Source organism: Desmodus rotundus, chromosome 7 (assembly GCF_022682495.2).
Source record: "Desmodus rotundus isolate HL8 chromosome 7, HLdesRot8A.1, whole genome shotgun sequence".
NCBI lineage: Eukaryota > Metazoa > Chordata > Mammalia > Chiroptera > Phyllostomidae > Desmodus > Desmodus rotundus.
The window spans coordinates 37,549,712-37,572,791 of record NC_071393.1 but is presented as its reverse complement, the minus strand read 5'-3'; the positions used below and the strand labels follow the sequence as shown (position 1 = coordinate 37,572,791).

The 23,080-nt window shown below is 38.2% G+C and overlaps 1 protein-coding gene across 14 annotated transcripts in view; it reads right to left on the bottom strand.

Annotated features, from left to right (window-relative positions):
• MYO9A (myosin IXA) overlaps positions 1 to 23,080 on the bottom strand; it is a 277,361-nt gene that overhangs the window by 41,703 nt on the left and 212,578 nt on the right. For 13 of the 14 annotated variants that reach the window (XM_045192856.3, XM_053928668.2, XM_053928660.2 and 10 more), the window contains 3 exons: positions 22,525 to 22,572; positions 14,925 to 15,036; positions 12,685 to 12,746 (listed from right to left, as the gene is read on the bottom strand). In XM_045192856.3, the coding sequence (XP_045048791.2) occupies positions 12,685 to 12,746; positions 14,925 to 15,036; positions 22,525 to 22,572 (222 nt within the window). Of the gene's footprint in view, positions 1 to 12,684; positions 12,747 to 14,924; positions 15,037 to 20,279; positions 20,671 to 22,524; positions 22,573 to 23,080 lie in introns of those variants that run through there. The other variant, XM_053928672.2, reaches the window with a different exon arrangement.

Sequence of the window (23,080 nt, the reverse complement as noted above, 5' to 3'; positions counted from 1 at the left end):
TGTGGCCAGGGGCAACCCTACAAGACTTCCAATATGTTGAATAAGATGGTGAAAGCGGACATCCCTCTCTTGTTCACCATCTCATTCCATGTGCTCTTGAAAAGACTATAGTCAGGCAGTTGTAGAATGTGAGGTTCGTACATGAGAACTAGGTCAAGTTTTCCAACCTCGTTTTTCATATCACTTGCATCTTTAGTGAATTTTAAGACCTCTCAGGTCTTAAAGCTACAATAATTTTAAAGATGAAATTTTTATATACCTCCCTGAAGGATGACCATTTTCTCATTAGAAACATTTTTATCTGACATAATGTTTCTTGTCCTAAAGTACACTTTCTCTTACAAACAAGGTATCATTGAAATCTTTCAGTCAGTTTAACCTAGTGTTTTAATTCAAAGAATGTGGTCCATTAACAATTTTTCTTTTCAACATGCTATTTGTTTATTATTGCTTTGGAAAAGTTTTCCTTTCTTTTTAAAAGTTTTTTTTAACTATAGGTGACATATAATATTAGTTTTAGGTATATAACATAGTATTCAGACATTTATACAACCTATGAAGTGACCATCTAGGTAAGTCTAGTACCCACTGACACCATACACAGTTATTACAATATTAACTCTCCTCCCTGTGGTTGCAATTACATACCCATGACTGTTCTTATAACTGGCGACTTGTACAACGTACTCCCTTCCCCTTTCCACCCATCAACCAACCTCCTTCCCATCTGGCAGCCATCAGAATGTTCTTTGTATCCAGGAGTTTTTGTTTTGTTTGTTCGTTTGTTTTATCAATTCCTAATGGTTAGTGATGTTTACTATTTTTCGTATGTCTACTGGCTATCTGTATGTCTTCTTTAGAAAAATGTCTATTCAGGTCCTCTGCCCATTTTTTAATTAGATTGTTTTTATTTTGGTGTTAAGTTTTATGAGTTCCTTACATACTTTGGATAATAACCCCTAATCAGACATATCATTGGCAAATATCTTCTCCCACTCAGTAGGTTATCTTTTCATTTTGTTGATGACCTCCTTTGCTGTGCAAAATGTTTAAGATTGCTGTGGTCCCATGTGTTTATTTTTTCTTCTGTTTCCCTTGACCAAAAAAATTTATCAGGAAAAAAAATTGCTAAGCGAAATGACAGAGATTTTACTGCCTATGTTTTCTTCTAGGAGTTTTATGGTTTTGAGTCTTACATTTAAGTCTTTAATCAGTTTTTGAGTTTAATCTTGTATATGGTATAAGAAGGTGGTCTAGTTTTATTTTGCATATATATCTCTCCAATTTTCCCAGCACCATTTATTAACAGACTGTCATTTTTTTAAGTATATTTTATTGATTATACTATTACAGTTGTCCCATTTTTTTCTCCCCTTTATCCCCCTCATGCCTGCACTCCCCCACCCTCCAGCATTTGCTGCCCCCACCCCCACCCCCACCAGTTCATGTCCATGGGCTATACATGTAAGTTCTTTGGCTTCTCCATTTCCTATACTATTCTTAACTTCCCCCTATTTTGTACCTACCTATTCTGCTTCTTATTCCCTTACCTTTCCCCCACATTTTCGCTCTCCCCCTCCCCACTGATAACCCTCCATGTTATCTCTATTTCTGTAATTCTGTTCCTTTCTTGTTGTTTGTTTAATTTTTCTTTTTGTTTTCTAGGCTCAGTTGTTGATAGTTTTGAGTTTGTTGTCATTTTACTGTTCATAGTGTTTGATCTATTTCTTGGATAAGTCCTTTTAACATTTCATATAATAAGGGCTTGGTGATGATGAACTCCTTTAACTTGACCTTATCTGGGAAGTACTTTATCTGCCCTTCCATTCTAAATGATAGCTTTGCTGGATAGAGTCATCTTGGATGCAGATCCTTGCCTTTCATGACTTGGCATCCTCCTTTCCAGCCCTTTCTTGCCTGCAAGGCTTCTTTTGAGAAATCAGCTGACAGTCTTATGGGAACTCCCTTGTAGGTAACTATGTCCTTTTCTCTTGTTACTTTTAAGATTATCTCCTTATCTTTAATCTTGGGTAACTTAATTATGATGTGTCTTGGTGTGTTCCTCCTTGGGTCCAATTACTTCAGGACTCTCTGGGCTTCCTGGAAGTCTATTTCCTTTGCCAGATTAGGAAAGTTCTCCTTCATTATTTGTTCAAATAAGTTTTCTATTTCTTGCTCTTCCTCTTCTCCTTCCAGCACTCTCATGATTAGGATGTTGGAACGTTTAAAGATGTCCTGGAGGTTCCTAAGCCTCTCATTTTTTTGAATTCTTATTTCTTCATTCTGTTCTTGTTAAATATTTATTTCTTCCTCCTGCTCCAAATTGTTGATTTGAGTCCGGGTTTCCTTCCCTTCACCATTGGTTCCCTGTACATTTTGCTTTATTTCACTTTGTATAGCCTTCATTTCTTCCTTCATTTTGTGACCGAGCTCAATCAATTCTGTGAGCATCCTGATTACCAGTGTTTTGAACTCTGCATCAGACAGGTTGTCTGTCTCCTTTTCACTTAATTCTTTCTCTGGAGTTTTAATCTGTTCTTTCATTTGGGCCATATTTCTTTGTCTGAATGCACCTGTTACGTGGTAAGGGGCAGAGCCTTAAGTATTCACCAGATCGGGGCAACCCTCTTTGCTGCATTGTGGTGCTATCTGTAGGGGAGGGGGCAGATAGGGAGCAATGCCACTTGCTCCGCTCTTGTCCCACTTTCTGTCACTTCCCTCTCTTCCCACGAGTGGATTGTGCCCTTTCTGGTGCTGATTCACAGGTAGGAGGGTTTGTGTACATTTTGGGACCCCATGGGTCTCTCCACCAAACTCTCCTGTGAGGCTGGGGGTTTCGCTTGCTGCCACAACCCCTACAGATTTTTTTTTTTACAGCCTTGGGTTTTGAGTCTTTAGTTTCCCATGCTGACGCCCTCAGTTTTGAGGTCTGTCTCACTCCCCTGTTGTTCCTCCAGGTTTTTCTGTGCAAGAATGTGGGATCACCCACACGGTCTACCAGCTGCTGCCTTGCCCACCCAGTCCTCCAGTTGCTGCCTTGCCGCGTGTCGTGTCCTCTCCACCTAGCTGCCTGTCTCTGCCCCTCCTACCATCTGGGTGAATGTTTCTTTAACTCCTTGGCTGTTGGACTTCCATGCAAATGTTTTTCTGGCAGTTCTGATTGTTCTTTGTTGTTAAATGGGTTGCTATCCTTTTCTTTGGTTGTGCGAGGGAGCGAAGCGTTTCTGCCTATGCCTCCATCTTCACTGCAACTCTGAATAGACTGTCTTTATCCCATTTTATATTCTTGCCTCCTTTGTCAAATATTAACTGGCCATTCAAGTGTGGGTTTATTTCTGGGCTGCCTGTTTCATTGATCTACGTGTCTGTTTTTGCCAGCACCATGCTTTTATAATTACTATAGTCTTGTGCATAATTTGTTATCAGGTAGCATGATACCTCCAACTTTCTTTTTGTTTCTCAAGATTGCTTTGGCTATCCAGGGTCTTTTGTGGTTCCACATATACTTTAGGATTATTTGTTTTAGTTCTGTGAAAAATGCCACTAGTGTTTTTAATAGCAGTTACACTGCATCTGTAGACTGCTTTGGTTAGTATGTACATTTTAATGATGTTAATTCTTCCTACCCATGAGCATGGTATATTCATCCATTTATTTGTGTTTTCTTTAATTTCTTTCCTCAATGTCTTATACCTCCTTGGTTAAAGTTCTTTCTTGCATTTTGCCAAATGCTTTTCTTGCATCTATTGATACAGCATGATTTTTATCCTTCACTTTATTTATGTGTTATGTATCACATTAATTGATTTGTAGATACTGAACCAAGCTTGCATCCTAGGAATAAACCCACTTGATCATGGTGTATGGTCTTTTCAATGTACTGGTGAACTCAGTATGCTAGTATTTTCTTGAGGATTTCTGCATCTATGTTAATCAGGGATATTGACCTGTCATTTTCTTTTTTTGTAATGTCTTTGGTTTTGGAATCAGGGAAATGCAGACCTCATAAAATGAGCTTGGGAGCCTTCTTCCTTTTCCAAGTTTTTGGAATAGTTTGAGAAGGATAGGCATAAATTCTTCTTGAAATGATTGGCAAAATTCACCAATGAAGTCACTTGGACAAGGACTTTTGTTTGTTGGAATTTTTTTGATTACTGATTTTATTTCATTATTTGTAATAAGTCTGCTCTGAGTTTCTGTTCTTGAAAGACCGTTCATTTCTAGCAGTTTATCCATTCCTTCCTGGTTGTCCAATTTGTTGGCATGCAATTGTTTGTAGTACATTCATATGATCCTTTGTATTTCTGTGTGGTCTATTCCTTTATTTCTATTTTATTTCTTTGCGTTCTCTTTTTTTTTTGATAAGTCTGATTAAGGGACTATCAATTTTGTTTATCTTCTCAAAGAAGCAGCTCTTGGTTTCATTGTTCTTATCTATTGTCTTATTAGATTCTTTTCTGTTTATTCCCATTCTGATCTTTATTATTTCATTCCTTTCTACTCACTTAGGGGTTTGTTTATTCTCCTTTTCCTAGTTTCTTTAAGTACAAGGTTAGACTGTTCATTTGAGACTTCTTTTGTTTCTTGAGGTAGGCCTGTATGGTTATGAATTTCCCTCTTAGAAATGTTTCCCTGGGGCCCAAGTGGTAAGATCTGCCCTAAGAAGCCCCTGCCTGACCACGTGAGTACTGAGGAATCCAAAGATGAGATACTGCCCACCATCTTGGAACAGAAGGGTGGGAAGCCAAAGCTGCCTACCATGCCCCAGGCAGTACCAACAGCTACCCCAGCTATTTTTTCACTTCCATTTGCATGAAATCTCTTCCTCCATCCCTATACTTTGTGTGTGTCTTTTGATGTTTAACGGTTCTCTTATAGGCAGTGTATGTATCAATCCTGTTTTCTTATCCATTCACCTGCCCTGTGTCTTCTGATTAGGGCATTTAATCCATTTACATTTAAAGCGATTACTGATATAGAGTTATTATCATTTTATTATTCATAGTTTTTTTAAGTTCTTAAATAAGCCCCTTTAACATTTCTAGTAATAATGGTTTGGTGGTAATGAATTCCCTTATCTTTTTCATGTCTGGGAAGGTCTCTCTCTCCTTTATACTAAACGATAGCTTCACTTGGTAGAATAATCTTGGTTGTAAGGTCTTGCTCTTCATCATTTTGAATATTTCATGCTAATCCTTTCTGTCCTGCATCCCTTTTGTTGAGAAATCACCTGACAGTCTTATGTGAGCTCTCTTGTAGATAACTACTTTTCCTTGCTGCTTTTAAGATTCTCTTTCTCATTACCTTTGGCATTTTAACTATGATGTGTCTTGGTGTGGGCCTCTCTGGGTTCATCTTGTTTGGGGCTCTCTGTACTTCCTGGACTTCTATGTCTATTTCTTTCACCAGGATAGTGAAGTTTTCCAACATTATTACTTCAAATAGGTTCTTTCTTCCTTGCTCTCTTCTTTTGTTAAATGTTGGACCAATTGTCCCACAGGTCCCTTATCTATCCTCGTTTTTTAAAATTCTTTTTTCTTTTTGCTGTTTTGCTTTGGTGTTTTCTGCTATCCCATCTTCTAATCACTAATTCAATTATCTGCCTCATGTAATCTAATGTTGATTTCCTCTAATATATTCTTAATTTTAGTTACTGTATTTTTCATTTCTGGTACTCTATGTTTTCTACTCATTTTCATGTTTCTTATCTCTCTGTTGTTCTGACTTCACGTACTCTTCCCCTGTGCTCACTGGGCATAGTTATAACCAGTATTTTGAACTCTGTATGTGGTAGAATGCTTGCTCCATTTCATTTAGTTCTTTCTGTTTTTCCTGTCCTGTTCTTTCACCTGGGGTATGTTTCCTTGTCTACTGATTTTGGCGGCCTTACCATGCTTCTTTCTATGTGTTAGATAGCTCTGCTACGTCTCTCAGTCTTGGCAGAGTGTCCTGTGGGTCCCAGTGGTGCAGTTTCCCTGGTTACCTTAGCTGGGTGCTTCAGGGGCGTTCCATGTGCCCTCCTTTTGTAGTTGAGCATTGATTACTGTTGTGACGTCAGTGGGAGGGATTAACCCTCAGGCTGAGTGGCTGTGAGAAATGGCAGTGACTGCAGTGGAGGAGCTGTTATGCAGGGGCCAACCCCACAGAATGGGATTAACTTGAGAGGAGTTGACTAGTCCGCCCTTTGAGTGTGTTGTTTGTGGACGTGGTTGGACAGTGCTGTTGGGCGGTCTGAAGCTAGCCACTGAGTATGTTGGTTCGGGAGCCTCTTGGGAGGGCCCTGGTGCAGGCCAAGATCAGCCAGTAACTATGGGTCTCCCGGTAGGAGCTACAAAGTGATCTGTGTTTGGTTACCACTTGTGCTTAGCTTGGAGGTGCCTCTGAGAGGCTGAACTGCAAACGGAGACAGGCTGCCACTAGTGCCAGACTTAGAACTGTTTAGCAAGAGGTATGGGCACACTGAGGCCAGATGCTGCTTCTTTGGGGTCTGTGACCCTTTCAGAGATTTTATGGAAGTCCACAGTGCTAGCCAGACAGGCTGTTTGCGTGGGGTCACGGCTAAAAGAGGTTCTAGTAGTTGCTTTAGTTGGTGGTTGGAGTACCAGATTGCAAGGGTGGAGTGAATGGTGTTAGCCAGGTTAATGGAGCATTCAGTTGGTACCTGCCAGCACCTGCAGGCTGGGTAGCGGGGACGGCTCAACAAAGGGACAGTGGTGACTGTCAACACTTAATCTGAGAGACAGCTGCCTCATAAACCCTGACTCTGAAGTTAGTCAATTCAGTTCCTCTCTGAGTTTCCCTGACACTTTTCAAGCTGATGCCCCTGTGCTGGAGCTCAGGATGGGTGAGTTTGTGAGTGACAGTCTGTGTGTGGTCCCTTTAAGTCCTGCAATGCTGAGGTCTCCATCTCACTCAGCTAAAACACCCATTGGTTTTCACAGCCAGAAGTTATGATGACTCCTCTTCCTGGCACTGGAGGCCTGGGCTGGGGAGCTGGGAGTGGGGCTAGAACCCCTCACTCTTCAGTGGGACCTCTACAGCCAAGATATCCATCTATTTCCTAACTGCAACACCATGGGTATAAGACCTGCCCATGCCTACCACTCTTGACATAGCTGCTTCTCTACACCTTAGGAGAATTCTGTTCAGTTAGAGTTCAGGCAGTTCTCAGTAATGATTGTTCTATAATTCGGTTGTAATTGTGATGTGGTCATGGGAGGAGGTGAGCACACCATTCACCTACTCCACCATCTTACCCAGAAGTCTCCTTGGTCTGTTAATATTTAATGTAATTGCCAACATATTTGGACTCATCTCCGCCAATCCACAATTTTTTTCTTTGTCTGACCTGACCTATATTTCTGTTTCTCTCATTTCTGGTCTTTTAAAAATTAATCAAGTATCTTTTGTTTTCTTATTTTATCATTTTTATTAGTTTTTAAGCTGTATATTCATTTGCTGTTCTTTAGGTGGCTACTTAAAAGACTACAAAAAATATCCATAACATTTAAGCCTAATATATTTTTAGGGCTTCTACCATTTTCCAGATAACCCAGGGACTCTAGAATAGCTTAAGTCCATTCACCCAATAACATTTCTGTTATTTTCAGGCACTTTAATTCTCTCTATATTTTAAGACCCACAAGATATTATTATTGTGTTTTTAGTAATATTCATTTATATTACACATATTATTTACTACTTCCATTGCTCTTCATTCCTTCCTGTATTTCTGTTTCCAGTTTTCCTTCCACCTGGAGAACCTCCTTTAGTATATCTTTTAGTGCAGATCTGCTGGTGACAAACTCTGAGGTTTTGTTCATCTGGAAATATCTTCACATCATTTTCACTTTTGAAGACCATTGTCACTGGGTACATAATTTTGGGTTAGCTTTATTTTCTTATAACACTTAAAATATGCCCCGTCACTGTCTTGGGCTTCCATTATGTTAGTTGAGAAGTCAGTTGTCAGTCTTTCCATTGCTCAATTGGGTAATGTTTATTTTTTTCCCCTTTCCTTTTAAGAAATTGTCTTTCTTTCACTTAGAGCACTGGGCATCTGGTATGGTTTTCTTTATATTTATTCCACTTTAGGTTAAAAATGGCTCATAAACCTCTGATTTGATGTGTTGCACATAGTCCCTTTCTCCCTGGACTGCAGTCACACATTTAAGACCCTTTCATCCTTTCCCACACCTTTGATTTTGATTTCTGCATCTACCCATCCTTCTGGCTCTCCATGCTCAGACAGCTCTACTGACCTACCTATCAGTTTAGTCATCTTTTCTTCTGCTACAGCTAATATGCTTTTATTTTCCTACTTTTTAAAATTATATTTTATTGATTATGCTATTACAGTTTTTCCAAATTTGTCCCCTTTGCCTCCCTCCACCCAGCATACCCCCACTCCCTCAGGCAATCCCCCTACTACTGTTCAGGTCCATGGGTCACGTGTGTAAGTTCTTTGGCTACTTCATTTCCTGTACTGTACTTTATCTCCCCATGGCTATTCTGCAACTACCTATTTGTACTTCTTGGAGTCAGACTTGCTGCCACTGTGCCAGGTCACTATTCGTACTTCTTAATGCCCCACCCGACTCACAAAGGGCAACCATCAAAAAGTTCTCCATATCCATGATTCTGTCTCTATTCTTCTTGTTTGCTTAAATTTTTTTAGATTCCATTGTTGATAAATATGTATTTTTTGCCATTTTATTGTTCATAGTTTTGATCTTCTTTTTCTTAAGTCTCTTTAATATTTCATATAATAATGGTTTCATGATGATAAACTCCTTTAGTTTTTTCCTTATCTGGGAAGCTTTTTATCTGCCCTTTGATTCTAAATGATATCACTGCTGGGCAAGGCAATCTTGGCAGTAAGTCCATGCTTTTCATGACTTTGAATATTTCTTATCAATCCCTTCTAGCCTGCAAAGTTTTTTTCAAGAAATCAGCTGACAGTCTTACAGGAACTCCCCTGCAGGTAACTAACTTCTTTTCACTTGCTGCTTTTAAGATTCTTACTTTGTCTTTAACCTTTGACATTTTAATGATGTGTCTTGGAGGGGGCCTCTTTGCAACCATCTTGTTTAGGACTCTGTGTTTCCTGTGTTGTATGTCTAATTCCTTCAGCAAAATAGGGAAGTTTTCTTTCATTATTTTTTTCAAATAGATTTCCAATTTCGTGTTCTTTCTCTTCTTATTCTGGCACCCCTATGATGCAAATGTTGTTATGTTTGAAGTTGTCCCAGAGGATGCTTATACTATCCTCATTTTTCTTTGGATTCTGTTTTCTTCTTGTTGTTCTGACTGGTAGATTTTTGCTTCCTTATGTTCCAAATCATTGATTTGATTCTCGGCTTCATCCATTCTACTGTTGTTTCCCTGTAAATTGTTCTTTTTACCAATCAGTGTATCCTCATTTCTGACTGGATCTTTTTTTTTATGCTGCTGAGGTCCTCACTTAGTTCCTTGATTATCCTTATAACCAGTGTTTTTAACTTGGCATCAGATGGATTGCTTATTTCCATTTTGCTTAGGTGTTTTTCTGGAGTTTTGATCTGTCCTTGCATTTGGGCCATGTTTGTCTCCTCGTTTTGGCAGCCTCCCTGTGTTTATTTCTGTGTATTAGGTAGAGCTGCTCTGACTCCATGTCTTGGTAGTGTGGCCTAAAGTAGTAGGTGTCCTGTAGGGCCCAGTGGCACAGCCTGCCCTATTACCCAAGCTGGTACTTGAGGTGTGCCCTTTGTGTAGGCTGAGTATACCCTCCTCTTGAAGTTGAGCATTGGTTGCTGTTGGCACATCAATGGAATGGGTTTACTACCTACAGGCCAGTTAGCTGCAAGGACTGGCAATGACCACTGACCACCAATCTCTGGCTTCCACGGAGGATCAGCTGTGCAGGCCAATGTCAGATCTCACCTCTATTTTGCCCAGGGCTATAACAAAATCTGGGCTATAACACAATCTTAGATGGCTGCTACTTGGGGATTCCCAGGCAAAGCCACGCTGTGAATCTAGACTGACTGCTGCTAGTGCTGGGGCTGGGGCTCACTGAAGCCAGCTGTTGTTTGTTTGATAGAATTTAGGAAGTTGTGGAGCATGAGCCAAGACCAGCCATTCATATGGCAAAGCAGCTCGGGTGGGCTGCTAAGTTGGGTGGGGCAGAGTCCCTGGGCACCTCCAAAGTGGACCAAACAGATCTCCAGTTTATCAGCTCTGTTGGGGGTGGTGGTTGGTTTAAAAAGGACAATGGCCTCTGCTTCCTTTGATGCCAGCCACTTCAGTTGCTCCCTGTATATCACTGGTGCCTTTCAACTGCTATTCCGGTGCTGGAGCTCAGAGGGAGTTAGTGTGAGTCGGTGAGTCTGTGTGTGGGTTCTTTAGGAGGAACTGCTTGGGGTTCCAGTCTTCCACTGACTCAATCCCTGCTGGTTCTGCAGCCAGAAGTTGTGGGGGCTTGTCTTCCTGGCATTGGAACCCTGGGCTGGCAGGCCTGGTATGCAGCTGGGATTCCTTATTACCAAGATATCTCTCCCAATTTTTTATCCACCACACGTGGGTGTAGGACCAGCCCATTCCACATCTGCATCCCTCCTGTACGAGTCTGGATGGATGGTTTCTTTCATTCCATATTTATCAGACTGTCATTCAACTTGATTTCGTAGTTGTCACACTTCCATTCAACTCGATTTCTGATAGTCTGAGTTATGATTGTTCTATATTTAGTTATAATTTTGATGTGGTTGTTTGCACAGGTGAGCCATGTCTGCCTACGCCACCATCTTGGAGTTGATTTCCTTAAATCAGCCAATATGCTTTTAAACTTATCTTTTGAGTTTTATAAATTGGGTTGCATTTTTTATTTTTAGAATTTCTATTTGAATAAATATATATTTACATGAATTTTTTTCATTTTCTAATAGACAATACATTTTTAATCTTTTTATATATTATCTCAACATACTAATCAAAACAATTTTTAAGTACATGCCTGACACTTCAGTAATTGGATCATCTGTGAGTCTATTGATATTGTCTATCTGTTTTCTTCTTAGTCTTGTATTATATATGAACAAATCGCAAAGGCTTGGATGATGTTATCTCTTGAGAAAATTCACTCCAGTAGGTAATCAGAATAAGGAACAGATCATCTTAATCCAGTCGAGAGCAGCACTGCCCTGCCTGGTGTGGCTTGGTTGGTGGGAGTACCATCTCGCAGACCACAGCGTCGTAGTTCAATTCCCAGCGGCTTTGATACCGAGTCAGGGTGCACACAAGAAAGCAACCAACTGATGTTTCCCTCTCACATCAGTATGTCTCTCTCTCTCTCCCTTCCCCTCTCTCTAAAAGCGGTGAAAAAAATGTCCTTAGTTGAAAATTTTTTTAAAAGCTTGTTTTAGGTTTTTATAAAGTTCAGTCTATCAATGGTTTACCCCCCTTTCCTAGAGTATAGCTCTGCAGAGGTGTTAGCGCAAGTTTTAGAGTATTGACTAGGCTCCCACTTTGAAGGTGGATCATACAACTTCAATTTTTCTTTCCTTAGCACTGTGGGACTGTGAAAAAAACCCTCTAATCTGCTTTTCTGTTTAGCTCCTTAGCCTTTTGCCCTGTGCAACTTAACTTAGAAAATGCCTTCAGAGAAGAACCTCTGATTTTCAGGCTCACTTCTCTACGTCTGGATCATGGTCCTTCAAGTTCTGACAATCCTGGACTCCAAGTGTTGTTTTCATAGCCCTATGAGATTGCTAAAAACTTCGCCAACTTCTCTGATTCTTAAATGTGGCCCTACACCTACGAGGAGAAAAGCGCCTCACAGATACAGATTTCCCACTCCCCAACTCTCTCTCTCCAGGATCTAGGCCCCTAAAGTCCAGTTCGCCTGAGCAGTTTCCTGATGTTTTCCAGCAGACCTTTTCAGTTGTTCTCAGCATGGGCATCAGTCTGCCACATGCTACACATCTCAGCTGGAAGCAAATGTCCCACCTACCTTGTATTTTAATCCTTGAATAAAATTTTCCTTTGTCCTTTGCCATGATTTGTCTACGAATGAACAGCTGCAAATTCTACACAGGTTACAGACAACATGCACACACGTTTATGGTTCAGATTTTCATAGTATTGTTGCAGTCGTATTTGACTAGCAAGTATGAAATGTGACTATACATCAATAAAAGCCTGAAATCTTTCAAAACGGGTTGCAACCTTGAAGCATGAAATACCAAAGAACATGTAGTATCTTTTAGTTCTCTGTGATTCATAACAGAAGTATGTAAAAATACCAACTATGCGGTCAATCTTGATGTTTAGGTTAAAATCTTTAATTGTAAAGATTTCATTTTCAAGATAATACCTAAGAAGATTTTTGAGTATTTAATGAAGTAGGAAACCTTTCAAAGTAGTATTTTAGTAAACTGTTGGGGAAACAGTTCAGCAGCTTCCGTGTAGTGAAGGTAAATATAGTTCTAGGAAAATCAACCCAGTTACACACAGAGATGCACACATACATCTCTCTGTATGTATATACTGGATATGACATAAATGTATTTCTTACTGAGATTTGTGGTCAAATGTTTGAGAACTACTGCTCTAGAAAACTATCAAAGAGTCCTTGATTTCTTTCCACTAGGCACAAAAAAAACAATCTATCTGTTAATTATGACTCATAGGTAATTAATTTCTTACCTTTTTAGAACACTTGGCTGTGGTTTTCAGACAGCATTTCTTATGGCAAGCATACTTGCATACTGAAAAACAGATTAAAATGCAGAATTTTTAAAGGTCTGTACATCAATGATAAATTTAAAATTTTTTAAGCTTATTTTGGATATAAATGTTTTCTTTAAATCTGAGACTGCTATACTGGCATACATATACTTTGTACAATATTAGAAAGAAAAAATTTAAGCCATTCTTTATAAATTTAATTTACTTATTTAACCCATTCTACTTGAAATATAAAGTTGAAAAACATGCCTAAAATTTCTAACCAATGTTTACAAATATTTTTTATTCTTTCAAGACTGCCCAACCTTTCTCCCCACTCCTTCATATTCCAGTAGAATATTTATTTACATCTGTGGTTTGATCCACAAATTAGTGTTCATGTTCCCCTCACACACTTGCTCTACAATCTGCTAAAATGCCAGAAATACCTATTAGCAATCATTCCAATGGGCAAGAAAGGCATTATTGCCAAAGACCCTTAATGAAATAAAAAGTTAAATAGCACATTAAGGTATAAGAAAGGTCTTATTTATCTTATTAGAAGGTCCAGAAGAGAGCTCTAAAGAACCAAACCATAAGATGTGTTTGGAAAGATAAGATAAAGAAAAGGTTCACAGCAGAAATAAAGTCTCAGAGCAGACGATAGCAGGGTGCCCAGGCAGTTGGGAAGAGGCACTGTAAGAGGAGGGTATTGAGAACACACTTGGACTACGTCATTCTGCTATACAAGCTCTGGTGCCTGCATATCAACAACGGAGTACCCTTGCCCTTCTATAGTATAACTTGTGGGGTTTTCAAGGCCAAGATCAAGGAGAGGAGGCTCACTGTACTGATGAAATCACCAGTATAGGCACAAAGAAAGTTAGTAATTCTACTAAGAAATCAAACCTAAAAAAAAAGAAAAACAGATTATTCATTAAATGATTCTAGGACCAAAAAAAAAAAAAAAATCAAACCAAGCCCACCGAAGTAATAAAAAAGAAGATTCTTTACATTTTCAGTTTTAAATCACAAAGAAAATTATAGCAAATCAACAGGAATCAAACTAACATTAAAGAGTCACTATAACTTCTTAAACTACTGATAAGAAAAACAACTGAACAAGTGAACATATCCAGCAATAGTGGTGATTTGGCTATGGTGAATAGGACTTCTCTTGTTGCCATACTAGGTCCAGCCTTTCCTAATGTTTCATCATTCAGTTCTAGCCCACTAGTAAACAGGCCCTCACAGAATTACTGACAGCACCAGAGGAGATCCATGGAATGACAGGAATGGAAAAAGTTCCTCTGTAAGCCTGAAACAAGTTCACCTGCAAAAAGTCTCTAATCTCATTCTAGGATTTACACGATTGTGATGGAAGGATTATAGCAGGGGCAAAAAGGTACCTCTTTGGTTATAATCTAAGAATTCATTAGGTAATTAACCCACTAAGCCCTAGCTGGTGTGGCTCAGTGCCTTGAGTGCCTGCCTGTGAACCAAATGGTCGCTGGTTCGATTCCCAGTCTAGGGCACATGCCTGGGTTGTGGGCCAAGTCCCCAGTAGGGGGTGTGCAAGAGGCAACCACAAATTGATGTTTCTTTCCCTCTCTTTCTCCCTCCCTCCCCCTCTCTAAAAATAAATACATACAATTTAAGAAAATTAATCCATCCGTCTACAGGTCCATCTACCCAACAAATAGTTATTAAAACTTACAATATTCCAGAACAGTTCTAGGCACTGGTGATATAGAAAGGACAGGTAAGTTTCCCAACCTTTCAGAGCATACATTCTACCTGGACAGACTAACTAATAAGACAACAAATGAATACTTGAGTGGTTAGTAAGTGCTGTGAAGACTTTTAAAGCTGAGTAGGGATGACAGAGAATTAGGGGAAAGAATGGCATTTGGGGTAGGAGAGTAAGAAAAGAGTTGTCTACGAAGTAACATTTGAGTAGAGACATGAATAAACTGAAACAGTAAGTCCTACCAACATCTGGAAGAAAAGCATTTCAGACAGAGTGAGATGGAAATACAGTGACTAAAGAACATCAAAATATCTGGTTTAGCTACCAAGAGTTGGTGAAAGAAAGTACTGAGGGATGAGGTTAAAGAATTACAAGTACTACTTTATCCTTTATGTTAAAGAAGACATGAGAAAACTCAGAGAAATAGAAATGTCAAGTAGTTAAACCCTCAAAGATCTCCTGTACTTACATTTGCAAACCGAGGCTCGGTCCATTATCCATATCAGAGAAGAGCAGTACTCACAGTACGTAGGAATGCTGTACTGCGTGGCCTTGAAGATGTGACCATTGTGCTCCTCCACCTGAATGAAAAAACACAGCTGTCACGTGACAGCCAACAGGAAACGCTGCCCTCACATGGTCAGCCAACACGAAATACTGCAATCTCTTGTGGAGTCCTTCTGAGTGCTATTCCAGAAGGAAAGTTACGGTCTTCTAAGAAATGAAATAAAAGTAAAATATGTGTTCCCTGCTTTCAAAAAGCTAACAATTCAGTGGAGAAACAAGACCAAGTTACATGAAAACCAGAACGCAATGCTACAGACACATGAAGAGTGTCTTATGTGAGTCTAATCTGCATGTTAAATTAAAAACAGTTCCTAAATCTTTATTTTCAACCCCAAAAACTTCTTACACTTTTGAAAATTATTAATGACCTCAAAGAACTTCTGTTTATATTTGAGTTGTACTTACTGATATTCGCTATATTAGAAATTAAAACTGAAAAAATCTTAAGTATTTATCCAATTGATTTTAAATTAACACTAAACATATTACATTGTAACATTTTTTTATGAAAAACAACTATCTTTAAAACAAAAAAAGTAATGACAAGGGGTATTATTTCAACTTTTTGTAGATCTCTTTAATGTCTGGCTTAATGAAAGACACCTGCATTCTCATAGCATCTTCTTTATTCAACCTGTTAACAGGTATAGTTTAATTAGAAAGATATGAAGAAAATTCAGGTTCACACAGATATGAAACTGAAAAAAATGGAAGAATAATTTGCCTTTTCACATGATGCTATATCAAAACTCTACAAATGACAACTCAGGTTAATTGAAATATAGAATCTAAAACCACACCAACGAACTCTTTATGCTCTGTGATATTAAAATGCATTTTCCTGGGCTTCATTAAAATTGACAACTTTTAATTCAAAGTACCATTAAGAAAATAAAAAGATCAGCCATAAACCTGGAGAAAATATTTGCAAATTGTATATCTGATAAAAGACTTATATCTATATCATATATATCTAGAATATATGAAGAACTGTTACAACTCGGTAAGAAAATGATTCAATTTAAAAATGGGCAAAATACTGAATAAACAGTTCATTAAAGAAATACAAATGGCCAATAGGCACACAAAAAGATGATTAAAATCATTAGTCATCAGGGCAATGCAAATTAAAGGCACAATGAGATACTGCTTCACGCTCACTAGGATGCTATAATTTAAAAAGACAATAACGACTGTTAGTAAGGATGCGGAACAACTGAAACCCTCAGATATTGCAGTTGGGACTGTAAAATGGTACAGTCACTTGGAAAAGAGTTTGGTATTTTCGTTTTTATAAATTACTTTATTGTTGTTCAATTACAGTTGTCTACATTTTCTCCCCACCCTTCCCCCAAACCCCAGCCAAACCCATCTCCCTCCCTTGCTTCCATCCTCCCCGTTAGTTTTGTCCATGTGTCCTTTATAGTAGTTCCGGAAAACACTTCCCCCCACTGTCCCCTCTCCCTCCCCCTCTGGCTATTGTTAGATTGTTCTTAACTTCAGTGTCTCTGGTTATATTTTGTTTGCTTTTTTCATTTGTTGATTATGTTCCAGTTAAAGGTGAGATCATATGGTATTTGTCCCTTACCGCCTGGCTTATTTCACTTAGCATAATGCTGTCCAGTTCCACCCATGTTGTTGCAAAGGGTAGGAGCTCCTCCTTTCTCTCTGCTGCGTAGAATTCCATTGTGTAAATGTACCACAGGTTTTTGATCCACTTATGTATTGATGGGCACTTAGGCTGCTTCCAGCACTTGGCTGTTATAAATAGTGCTGCTGTGAACATTGGGGTGCATAGGTTCTTTTGGATTGGTGTTTCAGGGTTCTTAGGGTATAATCCCAGTAGCGGAATTGCTGCGTCAAAAGGCACTCCATTTTTAGTTTTCTGAGGAAATTCCATACTGTTTTCCACAGTGGCTGCACCAGCCTGCATTCCCACCAACAGTGCACTAGGGTTCCCTTTTCTCTGCATCCTCTCCAACACTTGTCTGTTAATTTGTTTATGTTGGCCACTATTGACTGGTGTGAGATGGTACCTCATTGTGGTTTTAATGTGCATCTCTCTGATGGCTAGTGATGCTGAGCATCCTTTCATATGTCTCTGGGCCCTCTGTATGTCCTCCTTGGCATAGTGTCTGTTTGAGTCTTTTGCCCATTTTTTAATTGGGTTGTTTGTCTTCCTGGAGTGGAGTTGAGTTCTTTATATATTTTGGAGATCAAACCCTCGTCTGAGATATCATTGGCAAATATGTTTTCCCATACTGTTGGTTCTCTTTTCATTTTAATGCTGTTTTCTTTAGCCATACAGAAGCTTCATAATTTGATGAGGTCCCATTTGTTTATTCTTTCCTTTATGTCCCTTGCTTTAGGGGACATGTCCATGAAGATGTTGCTACTTGGAATGTCTGAGATTTTCCTGCTAATGTTTTTCTCTAGGACTTTTATGGTGTTACAACTTATATTTATGCCTTTTATCCACCTTGAATTTATTTTTGTGTATGGTGTAAGTTGGTGATCAAGTTTCATTTTTTTGCATGTAGCTGTCCAGATCTCCCAACACAACTTGTTGAAGAGGCTAGTTTTGCTCCATTTTATGCTTCTTCCCCCTTTGTCAAATGTTAATTGACCACAGAGCCTTGGGTTTATTTCTAGGCTTTCTGTTCTGTTCCATTGGTCTATGTGGCTGTTTTTATGCCAGTACCAGCCAGTTTTGATTACAGTGGCCTTGTAATACACTTTGATATCAGGTATTGTGATCCCTCCTACTTTGTTCTTCTTTCTCAAAATTGCTGCAGCTGTTTGGGGTCATTTATGGTTCCACATAAATTTCTGAAATGTTTGTTCTATATCTGTGAAATATGTCACGGGTACTTTAATAGGGATTGCATTGAATCTTTAAATCATTTTGGGTAGTATGGCCATTTTGATGATAATTCTTCCAATCCATGAGCATGGTACATGCTTCAATTTGTTTCTGTCTTCCTTAATTTCTTTCTTCAGTGTTGTATAGTTTTCTCAGTACAGGTCTTTTACCTCCTTGGTTAGGTTTATTCCTAGATACTTTATTTTTCTTGTTGCTATATCAAATGGGATTTTTTTCCCTGATTTCTGTTTCTGATGTTTCATTGTTGGTGTACAAAAATGCCTTTGATTTGTGAGTATTGATTTTGTATCCAGCTGTTTTGCCAAATTCATTTATTAGGTCGACTAGTTTTTTAGTGGAGTCTATAGGATTTTCTTTATACACTATCATGTCCTCTGCAAACAATGACAGTTTTGTTTCCTCCTTTCCAATTTGGATGCCTTTTATTTCCTTTTTGTGTCTGATTGCTGTGGCTAGGACTTCCAGTACTATGTTGAACAGGAGTGGTGAAAGTGGGCATCCTTGTCCTGTTCCTGATCTTAGTGGGAAAGCTCTAAGTTTTTGTTCATTGAGTATGATGTTGGCTGTAGGTCTCTCATATGTGGCCTTTATCCAGTTTAGCAATTCTTAAAAATAGTCAACACAGAGTTATCATATGACCTAGAAATTCTACTCTTATGTTTATACCCAAGAGAACTGAAAACATGTCCACACAGAAACCTGTATACAAATATTCACAGCAGCATTATTCATACTACCCCAAAAGCAGAAACAACACAAATAACCAACAAATGATAAAAGGACAAATACAATGTGGTATATCCATACACTAGAATAGTATTTGAGCACTAAAAACCACCAAATTATTGATATACATAACTTGAATGAAGCTAAAAAACATTACGCTAAGCCATACATTGTATGATTCCATTTATGTGAAATGTCCAAAAAATATTATATAAAAACTAAAAGTAGATTAGTGATTGCCTAGAACTGGGAATGGTAAAGGACAATGACTGCAAATTGGCATAAGAATCCTCTTGGGATAATGTAAATGTTCTAAAATTAGATTGAGGTAATGGTTACAGCCATGTAAATTTACTGGAAATCACTGAACTCAGAAGGAATAAATTACATTGTAATTAAATTTACCTCAAAAAGCTCTTTTAAAAAGCATTCTGGTCTATCCTGCACTTTACATGGACATTTTACTACACGCTATTTTCTAGTATTATGCCCCGGCGATGTGGAGAATGCTGGTTCAGAGTTGTGCAGCCCTCCCAAAAGTTGACACATTTTATTATACACTGTCAAAAGTCATATTTCTTCATACTATCAACAATTTCATTAGAAAATTCTTTACTGGAAAATTGTCTTACTCACAGTGGCAAATAAACTTTTCCACAATTCTAATTTTTGCTTGAAAGCTCAAACTTTAGCACTGATAATATTGTTAGGTGTTTTCTTTGAAGTGACAGGGTCGTTTTGTTCATTTCGGAAAATATCTGCCATGTAAGTCTAACTAGGTACGGTCTGTTAACAAAGTAAAAGTGATTTCTGTAAAAAAAAAAAAAAGTAGCTAGAGACATATGTTGACATAAAAAGTTGTACACAGATGTTTCTGGTAGCATTACTCATACTAACTAAAAAGTGGAAAAATCCAAAAGTCCATTAACTGATGAATGGATAAATAAAATGTAGTAAAATCTATACAATGGAATATAATTTGGCTATAAGAAGGAATGAAGTACTGTACATGCTACAATATTCATGAACATTGAAAACATTACACTAAGTGAAAGAAGATGGACACAAAAGGCCGATGTTGTATGATTTTTTTTATCAGTATGAAATGTCCATAATAGGCAAATCCACAGAAAGTAGATTAGTGGTTGTCAGGGCTGGGGGAAGACAGAGTGGGGAGTGACTTCTCAGCGGTGACAGTTACACAACGTAGTGAACATATCATGTGCTGCCTAAGATGGGGATGCATTCTGAGAAATGTGTTGTTAGGTGATTTCGTCATTGTATGCACATCATAGAATGCACTTACGCAAACCTAAATGGAACAGACTGCTACATGCATAGGCTATATGGTATAGCTTACGGCTCCTAGGCTACAATCTATACAGATTTGTAATTGATACTGAATACTGTATGCTATTGTTACACAATGTTAAGTATTTACATACATAAACATACACAAATATAGAAAAGGTATTGAAATAATATAGTATAAAAGATAAGAAGTGGTATAACACCTTGGCTGGGTTGCTCAGTTGGTTGGAGCGTCATCCCATACACCAAAAGTTGCAGGTTCGATTCCCGGTCAGGGCACCTACCTAGGTTGCAGGTTCGATCCCCAGTCAGGGTACGTATGGCTTTGAAAGACAGAAACATTGTCTATGTCTCTCTTTCTGTCTCTCTCCCCACCCTCCACTTCCTCTCTCTCTAAAAAAATAAATAAACATATCCTCTGAAAAAAAGAAGAAATAGTACACCTGTATAAGGCACTCACCATGAATGGAGCTTGCTGGGCGGAAAGTTGCTCTAGGTGAGGCAGTGAGTGAGCAGTGAGTACTGTGAAGACCTAGGACATCACTGCACACTACCACAGACTGCATAAACCCTGTACACTTAGGCCGCACCGAATTTACAAAGCATCATGAGATTAAGTCACGCACCAGGGAAATGACGCAATCAGGAGACATGGAAAACACGAGCGTGAGAATCGCAGCACACTGTTTTACAGCAAACATTTTTCTGCGTGAGTAGAGTATATACCCTACAACAACAATAAAGAATACTTACGACGCTATATTCTTTATTGTTATTTAGAGTCATTCACTATCATTATCACTATTAGGCACTGTATACAGTTGTGTCTGCTACACTTTCACACAACTGGCAGCGCAGCAGGTTTGTTCACAGCAGCATCACCACAAACACACGAGCAGAGTTTCGCTCTGACACTATGAAAGCTCTGACCTCACTCGGCAATCAGAATTTTTCAGCTTCATTTTAATCTTATGGGACCCACCGTTGTTTATGCGGTTCGTGACTGAATGAAATGTCCTTACTCAGCACATAGCTATATACTAAACCACACTAAACTATATACTTTAAATGGTTAAAATAGTCAATTTTGTCATATGGATTTTGTCACATTTTTGTAAAGGCTAGATCAATTTACAATTCAATTGTACAAGTGATTTTTTTTGAAGTAAGCATCATTTGCAGCTATTGCAACTGACTTAATTTATGGTAAGTTGTTAGCAGTTTTACCCATTGCTTTTTTTGCAGTGGCTCAGTGAAGAAGAAAAATAATATTATTACAATTATTATTGTGAAAATAGTTTTGATCTTGCAAAATCCTTGAAAGTGTCCCAGAAACCCCTGAAGATAGTAACACTTTGAGAACAACCAGATTAAATGGTTTATGTAACTTGAGGAAAAGTATAGAAGAATATACACCATACTATTAACTATAGTGATTCTCTCTGCTGAAATAAAATACCCAGAAATAGATATAACATGAAATAACAAAAATCTATATGTGATAAACTTTAAAACCCTTCCTAAAGGACACAAAAATAGACTTAAAAAGATGAAAAGATTCAAAATCATAAAGATGTCCATTCTATATTAACTTATAAGCGAAGTTAAGAAAAGGTATTAACAGATTTTTGCCTAATCAAACTAGACAAGTGAATTCAAAGTTCATGAGGAAAACCAAGTAAGAACAGCCAGAAAAGTTCTAAAAAGAAAAGTTCTAAAAAAGAAAAGTAAATAGGGAGGATTTAGCCCTGCCAATTATTACACATAATAACTGTTCAATAATTTAAAAAGTGTGGAATTAACTGATGAATATTCAGATCAACTAATGGAAAAGGATATAAAAGATAGAAAAATGGGCAACACATGGGAAAAATGAACATAAACATAGAGGCCATGGGGGAAAATGTAAATAGTACTTGAGCATAAAAAGATATTCATTGATGATAAAAGAAAATTAAAACTACAGGGCAAAACTACTCAGGTTTTCCTTATTTATCAAACGGCAAAAATTTAACAACCCACATTGATACATTATTGTTGACGTGGAAAAATGAGATTACCCATACGAGGAAGTGAAGCATTATTTATCAAAATGACAGATGCATTTTACTTATGACCCAATAATTCCAATTCTAGTAACCCCCCTCCACTCACTCACACATACACACGCTCCTATCGACTGTGCCATTACTCTTTGTAACTGCAGCAGAGCAGAAACACCCAAAGACCCAGCAATGAGTATCAAGACAGCTGTGAAACAGGTTTCTGCGCATAGCTACTATATGTTTTCCATCGCTACTGTCACAAATAACCAAAAATTTAGCAGCTTAAAACAACCACTTATTATCATAGTTTTGTAGATCAGAAGCCAGCCATTTTAAGAAGCCACCATTGATAACAAGTCAAATCACAAAAGACAAAGTCACATTTATCATTCCAGATAATTTTTAAAGCCAGAACTAACTACTCTAGGCAGCTGATAAACTTAGTCCTTAAATATCTCCACATGAATACTGTATGATATTCTTCAGACTACTGGCCTAAACATTACTTTTTTGTAACATAAAAGATTATGACTTACTAAATCAGTTTCTTTTTTCCTTCTTTTCTTTCTTTCTGTTTTTGGCACCTGGTGGGAAATAAATACAAAACTTGTGATGTAAAAAAAAACAAAAGACTTTCTTACTTCTTTCCAAATGCTGAGATTTTTGCTCAAAAGGCAACAGAATAAGTAATGTGAGCAATTCTGAAATTTGGTGATACAGTGCTCATAAAGGCAAGAGAATGAAATGACATTTTAGAGATTATTGTCTTTCTAAACCTCAGTTCTGTCCAGAAACCACACCATGGAAACTTCAATGATAATTTTGATTTACCCATTAATTAAATGATTACTAATTTTAAAGATTGCACTTGCCCTATTTTGGCTCTAGAAAACTCTCTATCCCAGAAGTAAATATAAAAAACTATTGCCCTGCCCAACTGGCTCAGTTGACTGAGCATTGCCCCATACGTCAAAAGGTTGCGGTCTCAATCCCTGGTCGAGGCACATATGAGAGGCAACTGATCAATGCTTCTCTCTCACATTGATGTCTCTCTCTCCCTCCCTATACTCCCTCCCTCCCTTCTTTTCTTCC